This window comes from Chrysemys picta, chromosome 2 (genome assembly GCF_011386835.1).
Source record: "Chrysemys picta bellii isolate R12L10 chromosome 2, ASM1138683v2, whole genome shotgun sequence".
Classification (NCBI taxonomy): Eukaryota; Metazoa; Chordata; order Testudines; family Emydidae; genus Chrysemys; species Chrysemys picta.
Window position 1 is genome coordinate 209,041,851 of NC_088792.1, and position 23,540 is coordinate 209,065,390.

Here is a 23,540-nt window from a genome sequence, read left to right on the forward strand (position 1 = left end):
ATTCTCATGATAAACAGAAGAGACTACGTGATCCAGATTAAGGAAAAGATCATCTGTAGACTTTACAAAATGATTAGTAAATAACTTCATCATTTGCTCAGGATCATTTACAAACTCATTACCCAGATCCACGGATAATATCTTTGTTTTGGGCACAGCTCCAAAAAGGTCATTAACTACAATAGGAAATTGTTGAGGAGAAAGAAGATGTATATCCAAAATACATTATAATACTCAACTTTTTTTTTAAATGAACACTTTGAATTGAGTCCAGCAACTTCCTCAACTTGATGTGTAAACTGCACGAATTTAGATACCCTAATGCTCAAACAACAGTAAATGGGTATAGGACTAAGGGAGTGTAATTTACACCACCTCTACATTTGCCCATCCCCTCTGCATTTGGCCACAGTGTGATATTGGTTCATGACACTTTATGACAGTGCGGTGTCATAGCAGGTTTTCCGTCTACCAGTATTTTGTGGTGCTCTATGACTATGTGATGAAAAAGTGGGTCTCTAAATCATCTATTGAACTAGAACAAAAACAAAATCTCTAAAATGAAATATTTCTGTTAAATCAGATAGTAGATAATGTTTTCACCCCTCAGCTCATAGAGAGCCAAGAAGCGAGGACAGTCAACCTAGGTACCTGCACTTTCCTAAAATAAAATAAAAGCATGTTTGAGGAGATATTTTCTGAAAACATAAACACTTTTATATGGAGATTTATAAGGAAGTTTTACAAGTTTTATAAGGAAACAGTTGTAGTCATGTTTAGCAAATTGCACAATACCCTTAAACAAGACTCAGAAGCTACAAAGTCAGACAGCTCAGTAACTGCCTAGAACATTCTGGGCATGGTAATGTACCCTTATTACTGCATACTGTGTTAACTCCTGGTTCAATAGCTGGATGGTACAGGGTTCCATAATCCCCAGACAACGTGAAAGAGAAATACAACCTGAGGTCCGAGATGCTACTCCAGATGGTTGTGCCATACCCCCATTTCTCATTATTGTCAGATGAAGATGAGAGAAATGCAAGATGCTGGGCACAGCATCACTTTTGTGGGGGATATTGTCACCCCACCAACAGCCAGCATTTCTACAGTATGTTATCAGAGTGTTTTAGTCTGCTACAGACGCCGATCTTTCTAATCAAACAGTTTTTGATGGAAGGGATCTTTTTATTAGAATATATGCACTTCTATATCAATAATCCTTGCAGCCAAGGAAGCCAGAGTTAAGTCTCCCTGAAACAAATTTTAAAATACACTATGTCCACTAGAGTCCCCGTGTCTCCATGGAACATCCACAAGTCCAAACAGTTGTCTTTTAATGGGATTCATAAATGTTAGAGTTAACAAGGACTGTGGTAATAACTTTCCACAATCCAGGAGTCTGATTAGGAGTTGGGAGAGTGTTCTGTGGGGAAGAAAAAGGAAGTTCTTAGTTCAAGCAGTCTGAACCATAAAAGGATTTATGTCAGAGGAAAGAGTTGAGACTTGGGGCAGTTCTTATCTTTTCTGAACTTCTTTACTCATCACTAATAGAGATTTTAAAAGCCATTGCTATTTAAATATTAGCAAAAGATCAGCCGGGATTAATATATTTAATTAAAAAGAGTATACAATTCAGAGGATCAAGGAAGGATATACACTTAAAAAACATGAAGTACCACAATGGATACAAGTTTTAATAAATAAATGTATATTTTTAAACCACAGGAAAATACACAACAGATTCAAACCCTAATGGATCAGTCATAAATGTCTAAAAGCATAGTCCATATGTCTGCAAATTCTCTAGTTTTTCTTCTTCTCCAGTTTTTTTCCAGCCACATCAGCTAACTCGTTGCAATACTCAGCAACATTTTGTTTGTTTGTGTGCTGTCCTTTAGTTTCTTAAGCTCTTGGCAATTCCACATGCTATCAACAAAAAGCTGCTTTTGAGGTTTCCTTCCTGAAAAACGAGCCTCCAGGTTCTTCACTAATATCATTATTTTAAGGCAGTATTAATTATTTTTACATTAGCCAAGCCACTCAACTTTAATTCAGATGTAGTTTTTCTGTGGCGAATATAAACCTCTTCAGTAATGGCTCTATCCAAAGCCCATCAAAGTCTTTGGAAAAATTCCCATTTGGAATCAGCTTTGATGGGCTTTGGATCAGGCTCTAAATAGTTATTAATACTGGCAATTGAATACATAACAATTCAGATTCCACAAAATCAAAAATTAGTGGTTGACTCAGGATCCAATTTAAGTTAAACATCTGATCAAGTGTTGTGCTGGTATGTAAATACTGTCAATGCTGTTGCCTTTGCAGATTAAAATTCTTGTTAAGGCCCTAGTTCAGCAAAGCACTTAAGCATGTGCTCAAGGCTTTGCTGAATAGGACTGGATTTAAGTGCTTTGCCCATCACGCATATGTAGGGGGAAAAAAACCAATAAATTAGTGTAATATAAATAAATTGCAATCTCTTTGATACCCAACACCTGACCCTAAATTAAAAGGCAATTACTGGGCTAACTAAACCCAGTTTAAGTGGTATGCAAATATTTTTGGCAATACTGCAGAAAGGGAGAATAAGTACCTTTTCTGAGCCAGCAGAAGGAGGGATCAGTTGGAACCAATTATAGTCAGGACACTGTTTAAAATAATTATAATTTCTAATGTTTTAAGAAAAATCTTCTTATTAAAAATTATTTGGGGGATCCAATCTTCCCCTCTTTAGCCAGACAAAACTCCAATTGATGTAATGGCAGTTTTGCCAGAGTATTTGAGCTAAAGAAATAAAAGATGGCTTGCCTTTAATTCTCTAATTCTGCAAAGAGTTACTTAACTTTAGGCACTGTGAGTAATCCATTTAATTTTAATAGGGTTACTCACAGTGGCAGTGGACTATGCGGACTACAGGGGGTGTGAATTGCAAAAGCCTTGCTACTTAACTTCCCCAGGTGGATGCTGCTGGTGCAAACTAAAAGGTACCTGTCTTATTAACACAGTTCTGTTTGAAAGAGGAGTATCAGAGGGGTAGCCGTGTTAGTCTGAGTCTGTAAAAAGCAACAGAGGGTTCTGTGGCACCTTTAAGACTAACAGAAGTATTGGGAGCATAAGCTTTCGTGGGTATCTGAAGAAGTGAGGTTCTTACCCACGAAAGCTTATGCTCCCAATACTTCTGTTAGTCTTAAAGGTGCCACAGGACCCTCTGTTGCTTTTTTTGAAAGAGGACTATGTTAGTGCTAACTATGGGACATTTAGAGTCTAACACTTTCGTGGGCTCTGCAATTCACACCCCCTTAAGTCTGCACTATGACACAGTGTAGACAAGCCTGATGTGTAAAGTTAAGTATGCGTGTCAGTTCTTTTCAGGGTCTGGGCACAAGTCTTTCTAATGCATGGGGTATAGGTATGAATGATTCTTCTGCTTCTTGAAGTAGATTTTTATTTTGTATTGGTAAAGTGCAATGTTTTGCAGAGACAGGGTGGTCTACTGGTTATAACAAAGGACTGGATGGTATTATAACGTATCTCCATCCTGGTGAATTTAGGATCTAATCAGAAAGTCCTATTCTAATTCTGTCACTGATTTGATCTGTGACTTTGAACAAATAACTGAGGCCCCAGTCATGTGAGTTTGGATGCATGGACCTAGGGCCTGTGTGTTCTAAGGTGCAGGATCAGGACCTTAGGTCTCAATCCTGCACTAAGCTGAGTAGCAGTGGATCGCTGAGTCCATGCAAGCGCATAGGTCCATCCCTGAGAGCTCACTGGAGGTCCCACCCTAATCTCCTTGTACCTCAGGTGCCCCATTTGTAAAATAATACTTATATTTGTAAAGTGTTTTGAGATCTTCAGGTGACGGGGCTGTCAAGGCACAAAGCATTTATTAGCTCATTGGTGCTCCTTGGGAATACTGGAAATTAACACAACTGAAGGTGGGGGCTCTTCTCCCCATCCTGTCTGCTCCCCGCGCCTTACAGTGTGGGAGGAGCCTCTGCCTGGACCTCACTTGCCTCCCAGCCCCACCCCGGGCTAAGGAGACCCCTCTAGAAAAGCAGCCAGGTGGTGGCTGAGGGCTCAGCCATTCCCTCCTCTGGGGCCATTCTGGGGGGTGTTGGGAGAACTTCCTTGGAAGGCTTTCTCCTCCCCCTTTGGGATTCCCGGCCGCGCTTTCCTGCCCAAGGAGGGAGCGGGGTGGCCACAAGAAGAGCGCAGCGGCTGAGCTCTCTCCTCTTCCCAGCTGAGCCGGAGGGGAGGGGCGGGGGCTGGTCGTGTGAGTTCAGGCGGGTCGGGTTAGTGCTGGAAACTCCAGGTCCCGGCGGCTGCTGAGCCCAGAGCCAGAGGGAGCGCGAGAGGCTCCTGCGCTACCTCCCCCGCACCATGGAAGTGCAGTAAGGGAGCTCAGGGCGCCGGGAGCAAACTTCGTTGCTACAGGCTCGGAAAGTTTCCTATGTGACCCGCTTCTGTGCCAACATGAAAGGTAAGCGGGGGTGGGGAGCGCTGTGCGTGGATCTAGCCGCGCTTTAACATGCGGGGCTTGCTGCGCTGGGAGATACCTGCCGGGAAATCTCTTTGCAACCCCCCCGGGGGAATAACTTGCACTAACTGGCCAGGGGGAGGGAAATGGTGCAAGGGGGGGAGCGTTACCCCCCCTTACACTTATGAGGAAAGCTGCCCTGGATGAGTTTCTAAAACAAACTTGAGACCAGTCCCTAAGCAGTTGTTTACGGAGTCCTGCTTCAAATGTTTGGACTGAAAAAAATCTGTTCAGGAGAGGGGAGCAGTCGCCCTCCCCACCGTTTCTGCACTCTCCAGCACGTATTTCCTGACCACCTATCTTTTAGTTTTCTCCTCCCCCCCCCCCCCCCCCGTAGTTTTAGAAAACAGAGCAGCTTTTTCTTTTTTGGCCAGTGTTTCGTGATGTTCTTGGTGTTGCTTTTAAACATCTGGCAATGATTAGGTGCCAGTGGAGGTTTAACTGGCTTGTGAAATGTATTTGGCATCCTTCACCCCAAGATCCACTGACTGGAAAATATTTGGTCTTTTGCATCTGTTAAAGCTGAAATTTAAAGTCCCCTGTCCCCTCCCTTTAAATGGGTGAAACGCCTGCTACTTTTACACTAACACACCAGTTGGCCCTGCTCATGTTCTATAGAGTTGTGACTAAGAGGTATCAGTATGCTTTTTAAATCAAATACAGAAGTGGCTCTCCAAATTGCTATAGTTCTAATCTAATAAAGACGTACTAAGGTAGGGCTTTGCAAGAAGCCCTCCTGTTTATGAAAAGTGGGAGCTTACAGCGAAGCATAGAACCCTATACTCTTTGGAAGGTTACAAAGAAAGCATCCAAGAACACTAGGGAAAATTTAGGAAGTATTTGTGAGTTTGCAAGATTCAAGTTCAGTTTTTCTTCAGAGACAAAAATAAACTTTTAAAAATACCAGCAAACCTGCAGCTGGGCACCAGTTTAGAACCTAGATGCCAACAGGCCAGAAACATCAGGATAGTTACACTTAGTTTCCAGAGCCGAGTACAGCAAGCGGTGTGATCATTTATTAACATGCCAGAGTAGCTCCCTAAAGGGATAAGTGTGGTTGCTTTTATTTTTGTTTTGTGAACCCACACACACTACTTAAATAACTTTTGGCATTGTGACAAGGTGTCTGTAGGGGAGCCTGCAGTTTATTAACAATATTTTTTATTTATAGACCACTAGTGCCAAACATTTTGTCACTGCCTTATTGCTAGCAGCACTAGTGTAATCCTCACCACCATCATCATCCTTGTCTCTTTTATATAGCACCTTTCACTGGCAGATTTCAAGTGGCAAAAACAAAGTAAAATAGTGGAAATAGCAAATTGTAAAATCAAACACATATGGTTTTAAATCTTTAATTCAGTGTTTCTTCTCATGTTGGTATTGATGCTTTGCTCACTTATTTTCTAGCGGTCTCTTTTTGGGGTGGGGGGAAGGGTAGGTATCTTGCTGAGTGTTACATTAGGATCCTGCACCCATTGAAGCTGACAGGAGTTTTGCCATTGATATCAATGGATACGCAATTCGAGCTGATATGATTTATAGTCCTTTGCTTTTCTCTGCTAAGGGCAGAAATGGCACTCTGAGAAGGTGTTACGGCTTCTATAAATTAGTGTTGGTTACTCCAGAAATGCAGCGTTACTGGAAAGCTTCACATCCCTTTTTAGTCCCTAACCACTATGTTTCTTTAAGAAGTTTTACAACTGCTTGATTTTTTTTTTATTTTGTTCAGAACAATGGAAACCAATAATAAGCCTTGTAAAATAAAATCTTTAAACTACAGTATTAATAGAAAACATCCTTCAACCAAGACATCAAATCAACTGGTACTGCAAGAGTTATAGAAGTCCTAAATACTGCCAAAGTACATTTTTGCCTCTATATTTTCCTATTGCCTCTTTAACATACATATTTGGCTTTCCACATTCTCTATTTAAACTTGGTGCTTGCAATAATGCTAGAGCTTCTGAACGTAGTGTAATTACACATTCTCCTCATGAATAACCACATAGTTGATCTATTGAATGCGGTAAACAGCTGTCTCTATTCCCGTATCTACCCTCCCTGGAGAACAGAACAGTATCAAAATAATTACATCATTAGATATTTGTAAAGAATAAATTATATTTTTCCATTGCTTGAATTCTTAATATGTTGTGTCTTAAATCAGTAAAATAAATTGAAATATATGGTTAGTTTACTGCCAGATTTATTTTCAATAAACTAAACTGAGCTCATAAACGTTGTTGCTTTTTTTTATTTGTAAAGGGATTTGACTACCTTAGGGTTAGCTGTATCTTTACCTAATAATACTTCTCAGTTTTTAAAATTTTAGATATTTTGTGAGTTATGAAGCAGTACTTGTTGTCTAGGAAACAGAAGGAAAACAACTTTCACATATTCAAACAACGCATGTTCAAAAACATTGAGCCCAATTTAACACAGGGAAAGAAGATGCCATTAAAACTGAGTGTTCAACTGGATATTTCTGAACTTCTTTGTTTCAAATGCATCAGTAGGCAATACGCTTTTATCACAATTGTTCTGGTGTCAAATATAGTAATATGTTATGGTTTACTGTGCACTTCTCATATCGCTTACTTTCTTGAAGTCTGCTTGTTTGACATACACAGGATTATGGGATACTATATGTGTATCAAAGGTCTTTGGTGGGGATGAGGAATGTCTGATATATTACTTTTCTCAAATATGTGATCAGAATGACCTGCCACATGCAAAGTGCACTCTCATATTAAAAACTGCATGCTCATTGAGACATATGGCCAGATTAATCCCTGGTATAGTTCCACTGAAGTCAATAGTTATATCAGGGATGAATCTGGTGAACTGCTCCTTCAGACCCCTTCTTCATTAGTGTGCATTGACTTGCTATAGAAGAGACTTGGTACATAAAGTGTTCAATAAACCAAGCTTATGTGCACTCTTTGCTTTATTCAGTATGTATTTTATTGGAAAGTGAATGAGGTATGGCTCCTACAGTTACAGTCACTCCTGTTATGATGAGACATTTCACTAGCAAACCTTTTTCTCTCTTAAAATTTAAACATGCACCAAAAGTTGTTATGCGTACATACAAAATACAGCCAATCATTGTATGAAGATATATTTTTAACAATCAAAGAATTCTACTACATGATTACTGTTTTCATTCCAAATTTCAGTTTTCTGTCCCCAGGCACTCTGGTGATAGAACTGTTTTTGAAAAATTAAAGCACAAGTGTATCTCCTTCACTCTCCTTGTATTCAAAAATAGCTGAATGGTCTTTCTGCAAACACATCTTTCTTGGGCAGAGACAACACTTCAGAAATGTCAGCCTAGTAGATAAAAGATTTGGAAAGTTATCAGCAACTGAAATCAGAAGATTAGAGTGAAATGACCCAGTAATCTTAATTTAGCTGTTAAGTTAGTATCTAAGCTAGTAGCTGAAAGATCCTGCTTTAAGAACTGTGGCAGTTGGACTTAGTAATGCTCCATCTGTGCAGTCTTCCTTATACAACCAATGAAATTGTTGCATGCAAATTAGCTGTAGAGTAACAGTGGTGATTGGTTTCAGAGTAGCAGCCGTGTTAGTCTGTATCCGCAAAAAGAACAGGAGTACTTGTGGCACCTTAGAGACTAACAGATTTATTAGAGCATAAGCTTTCGTGGACTACAGCCCACTTCTTCGGATGCATAGTGGTGATTGGTTGACTTTCCTCTGATATCACAATGGTCTAGGACCTGGGTTCTCACAACAAAAATTTTGGTGGTCTCAGAGTGTGGCCATGAATGCTTGCTGGTGGCTGCTCTCAAACTTTTTCCTAAAATACTTAATTAACTTTAGGAAAAAAATGCACATATACACGGCCAATCAGTGTAATTTATTTATGTAGAGTTTTTTGCAGACCTAATAATAAAAATAATGTACAGTTGTATGTATTCTTTACTGGATCTAAACAGAATAGAAACAAATAAGGTGCTTTGCGTGTTCTTGTCTTTTGTTCTTGGTTGTTCTTGTTTTTTGCTTTTTGCTTTTTTTGGTTGCTTTTTTTTTATGACTTGCTAGCTAGTAAGTCTGCTTCTGTGAAAAGTGATATTTGTATGTTTGTTAATATCACTTTTCACTAACATACAAATACCACTGTTCAGAACAGACTTACTCAGCCCTGATAAGCCAGAGGACAAATTAAGTCTTTGATGGGGAGGTGGGTAGGGAGGCAGCAGGGGGCCAGGAGAGGCAGCAGGGGCAATGGGGTGGTGAGCCCGGGGCTGGGGCCAGAGCCCGAAGTCCCACAGCCGTAGGATGGAACCTGCTGCCATGTGGCTGGAGGACAGAGCCTGCCACTCCAGAGCTGAAGCCAGAAGCCTGAACTCCACCATCCCTGGGAAGGTGGGGAACTCACACTGGGGTGGAGCAGTGGAGCCACGAACACCAGAGGAGCAGGCAGCCAATCACTGCCCAGGAGGCTGTGGCCACAAGAAAAGCCCCTGGTGGCCACATTTGAGAAACGCTGGTCTAGGACTCTTGCCTTGCTGTAGCTGAAAGCCGGCACTGGCACAGATGTAATTTGTAAAGTCAAAATGGCTTAAAAATTGGACAGTAACAGATCTCAAATCCTAGTGATGATTCATTCTGGTGATAGTCTGAACAAAAGGAGCTCTCAACCATGATTGGAACTGTTTCCATCATTTCACACAGACACAACAAACATTCAGGGTGTATATGTGTGTGTAGTGCCATAAATGTACCAGGCATGCATGTACAATGAGCCACCTGTGCTACACATGTAACAGGATGCAGCGTTTACAATCTAAAGGCATGAGCAGGTACAATAAACGTATGATATAACACAGAACAAACCCAAAGCTTTGCCAGCATATGGTCATTATAGCTGGAATGGGTTGGCAGACTAGAAGGGTTTTTGAAATTTCTGACAGGAAGAGAGAGGGGGGGATCTTGCAAACATGAGCTTGAAGGGTATTCTCATTTGGCAACATATAAGAAGGCACAGTGTCATGAGATAAAAAAAAACATAAATATTGGATATAATGCAGATAGGAAAATTACTGTATATAAATGGTGTTAATTTGCATGCTAATTAATTATATTTATCACAAAGGATTTTCGGAATTAATTAGAATTGTGCATGGTGGATCTCAATATTCTATTTTCCCTAGGCATGCAGAACTGTGAACAATGTAGGAGGAGAATAGGGACTTAGAATTTAGATCCACTGGGATTTTTTTTTTTCTTTTACATGGGAGTCAGTGGAATTACTCTAGACTGACTCTGGTATAACTGAGAGCAGAATTTGGCCCATTGTTATGACTCTTTAGCTCCATTTGTTTAGATTTGCACTGTAAGAGCAAAATCATGCTAATCGGTCCAAACATCACTGCTTGTTTAAGTTGTAAGACAAGGAGTGAAACATGCAATCATGCATAGAGGTGCAATCCCCGGGCCAGCAGGTGTATATGTGCATGCTGAAACTAAAGGAAACATAATTGGAATTAAAGATGGCTGGAAGATGGGATAAATCCAAAATTGATTTTAAAAATACTCCCCCAATATAGGTGTCCAGTCATCATGGGAGATTCCCAGGATAATTGTGCTCCACAGTTCTCCCTTGAAGAGACAGACATGGCCACCCAGTAGAGCTAAATAAATAAATAAATAAAATATATAATCTATTTTTAAAAGTGTCTACCAGGTACTAGAAGTGAATCTGATCCCCTTAATATGTTGAATGTAGCATTATATAAGCATGGACTAAACATAACATGAATTCTCTTTGGGGTTAACCTGCCCCCTTCTAAAATTACATTCCATTTTGGTTTATAAATTGGAGGTGAAGACTGAGACATGACTGGGAAACAAGTAGATGAATTATGGAAATAGTATAGCAATATATGAATCAGGAAAATGTAGCCCATGCTTTACTGTTGTTAAATGAGTCCTATAAACTGCTCATAGAAAATGATAGTTTTCAGTTTATAAATAAGACCTAGGGGATCTGTTCTCAAATTATTATTCTGAAATACGAATTGATTTAAAATTCAGGCCTTAGATTCTAATTGTTTGTTAGTTTCAAACTTTGACATTGCACAGTGCAGCAGCTCCTGGTCTCAGCACTGATTGACATACTGCACTGATAGGCGAAGAGGCTGTTTTGTTCAAGAGAAGTATTCTAGTCTTCATTATATAATGGCCTCTTTCTGGTTTTGATGTGTGATTATGGATGGATCTCCTAAGTAAAACTTCTAGTGGGATTTTTTTTTCCTTAAGAATGAAAGTGAATTTCTGTGTGTGTGAGACCAATGGGGGTTGAGGGATGGACTCTTGGGGGACAAGATGACTCAGAGAATTGGGAATGAGCTATTGAGCCTCAGCTATTTATCGTTATTAATTATTTGTATTACAGGGTGCCAAGGCTCCAATGAGATCAGAGTCTTTTTTTTGCTAGGCACTGTACAGACATAGAAAAAGAGACAATCCTTGCCCCCAAAGAGCTTAAAATCTAAAGGAGCAAGTCAGCCAAAGGTCTGTGGAGAAGGACTATAAGATATAAGCGGAGTGAATGATTTGTTTGAAAATGGCATGTTAGTTTAATGATTTTATTGCTGCTGATTTTTTTTAAAATTTTGGTAGGGGGTTTTGTTGGGAGGGAATTAGCTAAACAAAGGAAAAGAGAGGGGTTTTGATGGTAGGTAGCAAGGAAGAATGGGGGAGGAAGGGGAGCGTGGAAGGGCAGATGCAGTAAGGTGGAAGTTAAGAGTCTGCGGAGGAGAGAATGGCGGGAATGGAGAGAACAGCCAATCTGTGCACAGTGGAGAGAACATGTGGCTGTGAAAAGTAGCTGAACACTGAAAACACCATCAGCAACCACAAGTCCCTTCTGCAGCTGCTTGTCTCTGCTCCTGCTGACTCAATGTTATCTCTAGGTCAGTGTTTTGAAGGACTAGGGCCCAGATCCTCAAAGGTATTTTAGTGCATAACTCCAACTAAAAGGATCTTTGAGGATCTGGGGTAGGTTAATAGTCACCACAAGTATGTATGTATCTGACTATTCAGCATCCTGTAATAAATGAATTGGTTGTGTCTGTCCTCTTTGTGCACAGATGTTAGTGTTACAAAAAATACACAGTTATGCAAGTTTGCACCTTTAACAAAAAGGCCTAAGATTCAATAAGTAGAGACTGAACTCTTTGCCACTAGAATTAGTACTTCCTGACTAGGTATGAGACACACTAGTAGAGAATTCTTAACTCAGGGCCAAAACCATTAAAGTTGTTTGCAAATAGACATTATAGAAATATTTATTTTAAAGGAAATAGAGTGGATGTCATTGTTACTAGAAATTAGTATGGTTAAAGTGAATTACCAATGCAGTACTTATGAGTAACAAATATACTGTAATTCCAGTTTTTATGGGGTGTATAAACTAGCTGCTCAAATGTGAACTGAAACTTGGCATCACAGTTTTCAGTCCTGATCTCTTCATTATTCCTTGAACTGCAGCTTTACTTGGTTTTGAAATCTGGTGTGGAAATTTTTTTGTTTTCTTAATTCTGCCATTTTAACTTAAACGGCTTAAACCAAGGGTCAGATTATACCCTTGTTAATGTGTATACAAGTGTTCTAGAAGTCTACCAAGGTAGAATTTGGTCCAAAAGTATTTCAGGTCCTCAATATTATTTCATTAGTTAAATATGTTTAAATCACTGAGCTGTTTGCTTTTGAGAGGTGGCAACTGGATATGCGCATTAGCTGCTTTCCATAAAACATTCTGAATGACATCCATAAAACACAGTAGTAAAATTGTAACAATTCCACTAAAATCATATTGGATCCAAAGAACTTACAGATCTGACACACTGCCAGTGAAGAAAGAGAGAAGTGGAGTGGTTATGGGTTATATGACTAGGATGGGTTTGGCATCTTTTATGGCTCCAGCCCAAATCTATCTATCTTCTTGAGTTCAAACTGAGTCACAAGTGGCCCATGAATAACGTATTGAAGATTCTAAAAAGAAGGAAGCAGAAACTGAACAGTTCTACTCACCAGATTTTTACTTTGCCTCCAGCAAATTAATCAAACCAGAGTCTAATTTGTTTTAGATTAAATGAACTCCCTCTGTTAGTTGCATTAATCCCCCATTGAACTGTCATATTAGTTCCTCTCCCTTTTAAGATTGGTACTGTAACTTAGTTAACTCTCTAACTATATTTATGAAAGATGGGAGAATAACAATTTATATCTGAAGTGTTACCAAAATTTATCATCGGAGTCTGGTGAAGTGTGGTTGCTGCCTAAGGGCGGGTCTTCACTATGGGGGGGGGGGGTCAATTTAAGATGCGCAAATTCAGCTATGCGAATAGCATAGCTGAATTCGACGTATCGCAGCCGACTTACCCCGCTGTAGGGACGGCGGCAAAATCGACCTCTGCGGCTTCCCGTCGACGGCGCTTACTCCCACCTCCGCGATAAATCGATCCCCGAGAGGTCAATTTCTACCCGCTGATTCAGGCGGGTAGTGTAGACCTAGCCTTAGTGTTTCAAAGTGGGTTTTTTTTTTTTTTTTTTTTTTTTTTTTTTTTTTAATCCGAGCCCTTGCTTTCCAATGATTTCCCAACAAGGTTCTTATCCTATTCAGATCCAATTGTCATCCATCCCAACTGCAAAACTCCCATTGTCTTCAGTAGTTCAGAACTAAGCAGTAAGTGAGGTTCTGTTGTAGAAATGCAAGGATGTACCTATATCACTGATGGAAAAATATCTCTCAGAATGTCCCTGCATTTTTCTGACTGGATCTTTCTTCTGTATGTTTAAATACTGGCTAGTTACTTTTAAAACTTTGCAACAATAAATACCTTTCTTCTCTATCTGAAATCCCAATTTTTGTAGATCCTTCTTTAAGCAGAGCTCCAGTTGAAGCTAATGGAAGCTTTGCTTAGGTAAGGACACTTATTTAAGTTAGATTTTTCTCCTCTTTTTTTTTATTCTAGATTCATTCACTGATTCTTTTTACTAAAAACTGAGAGCGTTGTAAGTCAAAGCATTGATACTAAGTAGTGAAGTGCATAACTGTGACCTGTATTGATCATGTCAGCATAGCATTGTTGACTAAACTCCTGAAGTCCTGTCCCGGCATCATGTACTGGGCTCAGTGGAAAACCTTGAATGTCAGGCTCTGATTGGAATCGGGATGAGTTTTCCATAGGTTTTAGATATCAGTCTAATCTGCTTTTTCTGAAGCGTGTTGTGTTTTTTAAAGAATATAGCCAAGCTCATACAGGAAAGGTGCTGCCATGCCATAAGGTGTGTGAGTGAAGTGACGTTCCCTTAGCTGCACTAGTAGTTCCAGGGTTGGAGTGTCCTGAGCCCCATCCTCCTAAGTGGCAGACTCTGAGTTGAATTATGGCTGCCCCCTCCTGCACCGGTAGGGAGTCAGCGCCTCTTCAGACTAGGTGGGAAGCGGGACATTCAGGTAGCCACAAGAGCAAGTTCAATTTTATTACTTAAAGAGAAATATGCCCTTTGTAAAAAGCAACAAAGAGTCCTGTGGCACCTTATAGACTAACAGATGTATTGGAGCATAAACTTTTGTGGGTGAATACCCACTTTGTCAGACGCAATGCCCTTTGTGTTTGTCACTGAGGGGGAAAAAAACACTTTTTATTTCATGTTAAAAATTATCATTAAATACTGCCCTAAAATACTCTATGAAAAGGGAAAAGATCTAACTTGAACAACAGCAATAAACTTCAAAGTTAAGGCTTTCACTGTGCCAAATGTTGCTCTGATCTACCTGCATAGCCCCACTGAAATCAATGGGATTGCACAGATGTAAGTGAACAGAATTGCAGTAGTGCCAACACCATACACTCAAAAATCATAGGCAGACCCTCCAAATTTCCTGAGATTGATTTAATATAATGAGATTTAAACAAAGAATACACTTTTGGGCTCTTTTCATTAGTTTTGTGGATTTGTTTTGAGTACATTGAAGTCACATTTACATATTTTCCTCTGCAACCATGAGGGCTAGAAATTTTTTTAATAAAAACGGAGGTTCTCCTGTAGTGGTTAAGGCAGCAGTTCTTGAACTATGGGTTGGGAACCCAAAGTGGGTCACAACCCCATTTTAATGGGGTCACCAGGGCTGGCTCAGACATGCTGGGGCCAGTGACCAAAGCTGAAGCCCCGGGGCTTCAGCACTGGGTGGCGGGGCTCAGGATATAGGCCCTCTGTAGGGGGGTTGCGGAGCAATGACATTTGAGAACCTCTGCGTTAAGGTGTAGGGGAAGGAGTTAGCCTTAACTCTGGATTCATGTTTATCAGTTTGTTTCTCAACTTTTGTTTTTACACTGTAACTTAGAGTAAAGTCTGAGTTCAGATTCATATCTTTGGTTGAATTCTCATCCCACCACTCCCAAAGGGGTGCGGTTTTAATTCAACCTCCTCTCTAATTTATTGCAATATATTGTTACATATACAACTACAATTATTGTTAATTTATTTTTTTAAATAGTTTTTATATTTTCATCTCTAATAAAGGAAGGCCAAACGAATTTGACCCATTAGTAATTTTGCTCACATAGAAATAAATGATCTGCTCCATAGTTTAATGTAAAGGAAGCAAAGATGCTTGTTGATAGAAGTGTCCTTATATTCTATATTTATCTTCAAAACAGCATGAACATTCATCATAATTAAGAGATTTAATATGAGCATTATAAAGTCTTTTTACCTTCAAGCAAAGGAAAACGGTAGTCTTCAATAAATCACAGTGCACTGTGTTACACAAATAAAAAAGCCAGAGGTCCAAAGAAAGCTAAATAAATCTCTGGCAATGCTATTGGGCAAAACATGAGTAATGAAATGACTTATAAGGTGTTTTGGGGAAGGAGGTGGGACTTTCAGCAAACAAGCATAGCTAATTAACTGTATATCACCCATAAACTTCTTTGATTCTTCAGCACTTTCATTGTACTATGTGAAAGTTAAGGTCGCCTCAGAAAAACAACTATATAAATGACATCTTCTTGTTCAACATAACCATTCTTTTTATATATTCAGACATGAATTTGCCTACATTAATGACAACATATATTTTGTTTACTACTTTTAACTCATATTGGCACTGCAGAGCCAAGACAAAGAAGAAAGGGAGAGAGAGGTTCTGTTTCTTCTTATGCATCATTAAATGACTTGCTAATTTTCAATTGGTTATATCTGTTTACAGCTATCAGTGAAGGCTCAATTAGGTCTGAATCTTTATTATGTGATTAAATTAGCTACAAAATGATGGGGTGTAAATTAGCAGTCACCACTGAAGAGAGAGGTCTTGGAGTCGTGGATAGTTCTCTGAAAACATCTGCTCAGTGTACAACAGCAGTCAAAAAGTTAACAGAATGTTAGAAATCATTTGGAAAGTGATATATAAGTCAGAAAATATCATAATACCACCATATAAATCAATGGCATGCCCACACCTTGAATACTGCCTGCAGTGCTGGTCGCCCCATCTCCAAAAAGATAGATTAGCATTGGAAAACTTATAGAGAAGGGCAACAGAGTGGGACTGTTCTGTTTAGACAAGAGATGACTAAGGGGGGATATGCTAGAGGTCTATAAAATCATGAATAGTGTAGAGAAATGAATTGGGAAGTGTTATTTACCCCTTCAGATAACTCAAGAAGTAGGCATCACCCAACAAAATTAATAGACAGTAGGTTTAAAACAAACAAAATTGAGTATTTCTTCACATAATGCACAGTTAGCCTGTAGAACTTGTTGCTAAAGGATATAGTGAAGCCCAGAAGTATAACTGGGTTAAAAAAAGAATTAGATAAGTTCATGGAGCATAGGTCCATCAATGGCTATTAGCTAAGATGGTCAGTGATGCAACCCTGTGCTCTGGTTGTCCCTAAACCTGTGACTGCCAGAAGCTGGGACTGGAAGACAGGGGATGGATCACTCAATAATTGCCCTGTTCTTTTCATTCCTTATAAAGCATCTGGCACTGGCCACAGTTGGAAGACAGGATACTGAGACAGATGGACCATTGGTCTGACCCAGGATGGTCATTTTTTATGTTCTTATCTGATATGTGAGAAGGGGAAAAATTCTATTTTGACTCTCAGATCCCTATTGAGTTTGCAGAATTAGCTGTTCTAAACCTCTTCCTCCTATCTTTACACTTGTAAACTGAACACATCTGATGTTGAAATTATTGAGACAGTAAATATGGAACTTCACAATGCCATATTTTAGTCACAGAGCAGAACTGCACTTCAAACATAGCTATATGTATTTTGTTGTAGCTAATAAATATCAGTTGAATGGAATTTTGCTCATTTCTATCAGGGCCAAATTTTGCCTTTCAACTAGAAATTGCAATGGGAAAATGGGAAAACTACAACCAATAAGCAGATCAGCAGTAATGTGCTAAAAGGGTCTGAAAGGAATGCAGACAGATTTGTTTCCCGCTAAATAGGGCAGTTATGCATTAAGGTGCCACCTAGGCTTTCCCCTGGCCCACATTTCATAAAAGGAACACAATAACAATTTTCCACATAAAGTATATCTTTTTGACATTTAGTTCCAACAGAAAAGACATTAATTTCTCTGAAGGAAGTATGAACATTTCTCACCCTGGGTCACTTTGGATCTGATTCATGTGTCTTTCTAGGAGACTTTCTTTTTCTTGTTTAAAAACAAACAAACAAACAAACAAAAACTTTTAATTCCATTAATCATTCCAGATACAGTAAATCTGAAACAGTGAGTCCCTTCTCTGAGTGGCATTTTCAGCCCTGTCCAACCTGTCCATTTAAATTATTTATCATTGAATTAATTATCTTAAGTTTTACCTTCTGGGGCAGACAGAGGCTTTTAGTCTTTCACTTCTAAGAACCTGTTTTTCCCACCAAGAGTTCTTTGAGAGCCTAATTCAACACCTATCAAGGTCTCTTCCCTGTGAGGAGTCAGAGATGATGATCCTAGCAGCAGCACTTAGAAGGGATTTGAGGGAGACACTGTTGTGGCATTGAGGCCAGAGAAGGGGCGATTACGGTAGTTAAGGGGCAAGATGATCAGGGCTTGCACAAGACTTTGGCAGAGAGGAATTATGGGATCTTAGAGATGTTTAGGAAGAAGCAAGATCTAGACGTGGCGTGGCTGTGTGGGTCAAAGTAGAAGGCCAAGCCAAACATGAAGTCAAGATTATAGTCTTGAGTTACCAGGCGTGTGGTTGTATTGTCCACCATGGAAAAATTGGGAGAGAAATGAGTTCAGTCTTGAACTGAAGCCTGTGTTATGCTGCTCTTTCTTGCACACCAGAGTGGCAGTTTTTCCAAAGCTCTATGTAGTGAATGAGCACTGTTTGGGTGTGTGAGGAAGCTGAATGTTGACTGATTTGTGATCACTTTCATTTATTAGCATTTGCCATGAGATGATCGGCCTCTTTGTTGGGTAGAGTTTTCAAAGTGTAAATTTTGGAATTTGGCAGGCTTCAGGCAAGTTTGAGGAAGTGTTACTTGTTGCCTTGAAAAGTCTTTTAGGAAGCTGCTGCAAGTTCTTGCATTCCTTACATACGCATCCAACTCAGGATCCAGATCAGGGTATGGGCAGCTGTGTGATGGGTGAGCACTGCCTGTAAGAAATGTAAGGTGAAGAGTTAGGATAGGAGGTTTTGAGCTGTCCTGTCAGAGGCATTAGCTGTGTGAATGTTAAAGCCCTGCAAGGTGATAAATTCAGTGAACGTCATCGCCACGTCAGGCAATTTCTCCATCACCTCCCCTGCGAGCATTTGATGTTTGGAAGTTAATAGATTAGTAGTATGCCTAGGTTAGTCTTGTCTCTGGGCAAGAGTAAGTGGATGCCCTCAAAGGATTTTGATTTGAATGTCCTTTTCTTGATCTTGAGCCTGAAAGGGAAATGAATGACTGCTCCATCTCCAGATTTGTCCTCTCTAGGTCTGGCTGTGTAGTGAATGATGTGGGGAGGGCAAAGCCAGGTGAGGTAGCAGTTGTCTACCGTGTCAACCAGACAGATTTCTGTGGTGCAGACCTAGCTGGTTGACTCATTGGCAGTGAGACTGAATGGCCTATTGACTGCAGATTTTGCACTGAACTGCATGAGGCCGAGTGTGTGTTTGGGGGGCCAGTATACCATACCTATTTTGTGATTGCACCTGATTGAATGAAGCTTTCTGGTAACCTTCTGTCCAGATACTGGCCGGTATTCCTGTTTACTTCTTTCTGTTATGACTCGTCTTGGGAAGGATGTAGGTGGGGGGTTAGTGTACTTGGTAGCGATGGCAATCTCTGTGTGTCGCACGCCTAGAGAGTGGTGTCAGCCTCCAAGGGGGGGACTGAGCAAAGGTGAGCTCTTGGTGAAGATTTGTAATTGCTCCAGATGCCCTAGGTGTGGCAGGTATGCTTACACCCCATCTGGGCACATTGCCAATTTTGATGTTGGAAGGGGTGAAACTCTGCTCCAAAGCAAATGGGAAAGGCCCTCCTGGGGGTGGGAGAAAGGGTTGGTGGAGGGATGTGTGTTTTTGTTTGTTTGTTTGTTTTTTTAAGTAGTGATGTTGCTTGTTTGTGTTGGTCATAATCCTTTCCTTTGTGCTGTTACTGGCAGGAGGAAGTGAGGGGAGAGACTAAATTAATGACAAGCTAAAGGTCTAAATATCAACCTCTTACTCCCTGTGCCCAAGTCAAGATGAAAATGACTAAACACGCTTATTTCTGCTACCTTTTTTGAACTTGAGCAGCTTGTCAGTTCTGTTGCCCATATCTGAATGAGGTTTATCTCTTCAAGTGAATTTAGTGTTCATGAAAGGTGATGGATTGACAGCCCTAGCAACTGAAGCCTTCTCTTTATTCACAGGAAAAGCACAGCACAGGCAAGCAGTAGTCAAAGCTAGCCCAAATGACCTTGCTAATGGGCCTCTGCCCTGACCTGGAGGGGACTCCCATGTACGGGTTAAAAGGCACAGTCTCTGTGCCTACTTATTCCTTTGTCTTGCTGAAACTGCCAACAAAGATGCATTAAGTGCCAGTTGTGATGAGGGATTTGTCTGCTAAAATCTGTACTAAGACCAGCAATCAATTTAATAAAAGTTCCTGAACAGCCATCAGATGATGATAACTTATCAGTTGGATTTCTGCTGGTGACTCAGAGAGAAAAAAGGATCCAAGTATCATGCAGTAGCCAAAGACTGGGGTGGAAGATTAATAGTGGAAAGCTTCCACAGGAAAGTTTGAGATATTTTCATACATCAGTAAGCAGTAATATTGATAAAACCAATTCACCATTCAAATACAATGTTCAGTAACCTGTTGTATACTCAAACTTTTGTGCCTTCATATCTAATCTTAGTACTAAATCTGTGCATCTGTCTTTCTGTAGACGACTTTGCAGAAGAGGAGGAGGTGCAGTCCTTCGGTTACAAGAGATTTGGTAAGTAGCAACAAATCTCTCACTTTGCTCTTTCTTATTACTCACATGAAGTCAAACAGGTCTTACAAAAACCTTTACTGGTAGCCATAGGTGCTACAAACCAGGGGGTGCAACAGCACCCCTAGTTTGAAGTGGTTTCCATCATATAAAGGGTTAGCAGTTTGGTTCAGTGGCTCTCAGCACTCCCACTATTAAAATTGTTCCGGCACCACTGCTGGTAGCAGTAAGACAAAGTATGGGAACAAGCTCATCACGGGGCTGATGCAGATGTGCAAAGGAAATATACAGTATAGGACCAGAAACAAGTGTTCTGTTTAGACCTGGTAAATCTCTTTGGTAAGTATATCCTTCAGAAATAGTCCTGAGCTAACTGTCCAGAGCTACTTAAGTAAATAAATATTTTCTTTCTTTGATGTTAACTGTTTTATTGTTTGCTTGTTTACATAACTGTTTCATATGAAGTTTGCACTTCAGCAGAAGTGAATCTCTGCTGGCAGTTAATAAAAAGGTACAGTATCATGCATCGTGGATTTCTCCTTGTCAATTATACTATCCTTAGGTCTGTAAATGACTAGTTACTTCTCAGGAATATGACAATGGGAACTATTATGGGCTCTTGGAAGACATGGTGACAATTTAGCCAGAAACCCTCCCCCCCCCCACCCTCTGCATTTCTCTTTAAAAAAACAACAACAAAACAAATGCCATGAGAACAAGGCAGAAATAAATGTACATGGAGAGTGCTCATTCAAAGTTTAAAAACAAGTCTTAATAACAATTTCTCATCACCACCTTATCGTTTACTTCTGATGTAATGTGGTACAACTTGAAATTTTATGAATTGCTACTTAAACAACAATGCTATTGAGTGTTCTTTACTAACCTAACGATATCAGTTGTCTCACGTTGATCTTTGTTCATTATAAATGACTGTTGCGTGGCCCTGATCCCCAATGCACACAACTCTGAATGAGGGCTAGTAATCACTGAGACTGTTCCCTGTTCTCAAGGGAGTTTTTCCCACCTCGGCAATTACCTTTTGGAGGCATTCCATGGCCACCCAAGGGCAAGAGCAATCAGACTCCACTCTGTGGTTGCCATTGGGATCACAGGAATGATCGTGTCAGAACACTGAGCCCGCTGCATCTAAATTCAGGGAAACCTCTGTCCAAGATGACTGATAGTGAGATTTCTTAAGGAGCACACATAGAGATGTCGTCTTGTTCAGAAGCTGTCAGTAGGGAGAAAAGGCACAAGTGACTGTTTTGTCTAAAAACTCACATTATTTCCCTCTCTTACCTCAAGTAAATGATGATGGGGAGTTGTGGGGCAGGAAGGGTCCACTCTTCGCTAATACCCACAATATGGAGCAAGAGCCCCTTCACTGCCCCTGGTTAACACACAGATGGAAAAGGATAATGGATGTATATAAATTCCTACTGCCTCAAAAGGAGTGGAGAGAAAAACATTTGTAGCATAAGGAACTGCAATGTTTGGGAGGTGGGGATTTTATTTGCATCACCTCTTCTTCCCCTGAGCTCCTCCACAACTCACCATAGGACCAGCATCTGTGGCTTGGAAAGTTCATAAGGCTGCACGTATTATTTATTTTATTTATGTATTTTCGCTGGATCAGGCCCTGGAATAGCAAAGGATTCTTGGGAAATAATGAGAGAGTGAAACCACACTTCTCTCCCCTCTAATGAAAAAGGCTGTAATTCAAAATGGAATGTAAAAGTAGTCGCCCTCTGGGTTGCATGTTTGCTATGCAATGCTCATCAGTGTGGTTTTGCAATGAATGACTAAATGTTTTAGTGTGAAGTTGTCCTGTCTGTGTAACAACCCACTTGTGTGATAACAGGTATTAACGTGTTAAACGTTTTCCTTTCCCCCCCCCCCTTTACCCTGGATGGTGTGCCACTAACAAAATTTCGCCTCTTAAAAATGTCATAAAGCTCATCTGAATATTTCTAGAACAGCTTTTATTACTGCTCAGGGAGAAAGGGGGAAGCAGTATGATATTGGTAGTAGGAAGAGATTTCTCATTCTCTTGCTCTGAATGGAACAAGAGGGAGAGAGATTAGTTCCATTTCTAGAAAATAACCTTAACCTCTCCTTAGTCAAAACAAAATTCCAGAGCTTTTTCTACTCTCATCAGTATTTGAAATAACCCCTTAAACCAGTCTTTGATTTGGAAGAGCCATGTATAAAGAAGGGCCAGGAAGCTTCTTTGTGCATACTCAGTATTCACATTGCAGTGGGAATATTATAAATCTGTAATATCCTGTTCAAAAATCCATTCTCAGCCGTCCATGTTATTTTTTGGATACAAATTGTCAAAAAAGTTGCCAAAATTGACCCCACACTGTTTGTGTATGCCCATTTGTACATGCCGTCTTTGCATGTGCCAACAGTTGTTTGTACAACTATCTGTCTTCAGTGTATAAACACATGTACAACTACTATTCCGGGGGGCATTATGCACCCAAAACCAAAAAAATTAGGTGCACAATAATTAAAAATTCTTCAAAATTCTGCAAATTTTATTTGTCAAAATAACAATACATAATCACACCAGTTTCAATTATTTTTGGTAATTTATTTAAAAATACCTGTCAGCAAGTATGTCTGTAAGAATACAGACACACACACACAAAATTTTCCCCAAGAATAGAGAGCTAAAGAAATCCCTATGACAGCCCAGTTCCTGTTTCTCTGCCCCCCACCCCCAGAGCCTAGCTGGGGGGGCCAGACACCCACAACCACTCTCCCCCCTTCCCCCCCCAAACCCAGCCACTGTGCCTCCCCATAGCCCAGTTGCGGGGGCCCCCTGGCCCAGATACCCACACACCATCCCCCAAGCCCAGGCATGAGGCCCCCCGGCCCAGAAACCCGCACCCTCCTCCCATGTGAGCTCAGCTGCGGGACTCCCATCTCCAGATTACTTCCCCCCCCCCCCCCAAGCCCAGCTGCGGGGCACACACCCCCCCCGACCCATATACCCGCTCCCTCTCGCCCCCAGAGCCCAGCTGTGGTCCCCCCAGCCCAGACACCTGCACCGCTCCCTCCCTCCCTCCCTCCCCCCCCCCCCCACCCAAACCCCAGGGAGCCAGAGGGAGAAACAGCCTGCTCCTTGGTCCCAGGCTTGCATGGAGTTTTCTTAGGGTGACCAGGTGGCCGGTTTTTGACCAGAACCCCCAGTCTGACCGGGCTGTTGACTGTTCAGTTGGTGGTGCTGTGCAGGGGGGCTGGCAGGCTCCCTGGTAGCCTCCGCACCACGCAGCTCCCAGGAAGCAGCCGGCATGTCCCCCCTCTGGCTCCTAAGTGTAGGGGTAGCCAAGAGGCTCTGTGTGCTGCCCCTGCCCCAAGCGCTGCCCCCGCAGCTCCCATTGGCGCAGAGCCGTTTGGCCATGCCTCCGCATAGGCAGGGCTGACTCCAGGCACCAGCACAGGAAGCAGGTGCTTGGGGCGGCCAACAGAAAGGGGTGGCACGTCTGGCTCTTTGGTGGCAATTCGGCGGCAGG

At 41.0% G+C, this 23,540-nt stretch overlaps 1 protein-coding gene across 1 annotated transcript in view; it reads left to right on the forward strand.

Annotated features, from left to right (window-relative positions):
• Positions 1–4,035: 4,035 nt before the first annotated feature.
• COLEC12 (collectin subfamily member 12) overlaps positions 4,036–23,540 on the forward strand; it is a 139,594-nt gene continuing 120,089 nt past the window's right edge. Inside the window, exons 1-2 of the mRNA XM_005300367.5 lie at positions 4,036–4,486; positions 19,966–20,016. Coding sequence (XP_005300424.1) covers positions 4,480–4,486; positions 19,966–20,016 — 58 coding nt within the window. The 5' untranslated portion in view covers positions 4,036–4,479. The remainder of the gene's footprint in view (positions 4,487–19,965; positions 20,017–23,540) is intronic.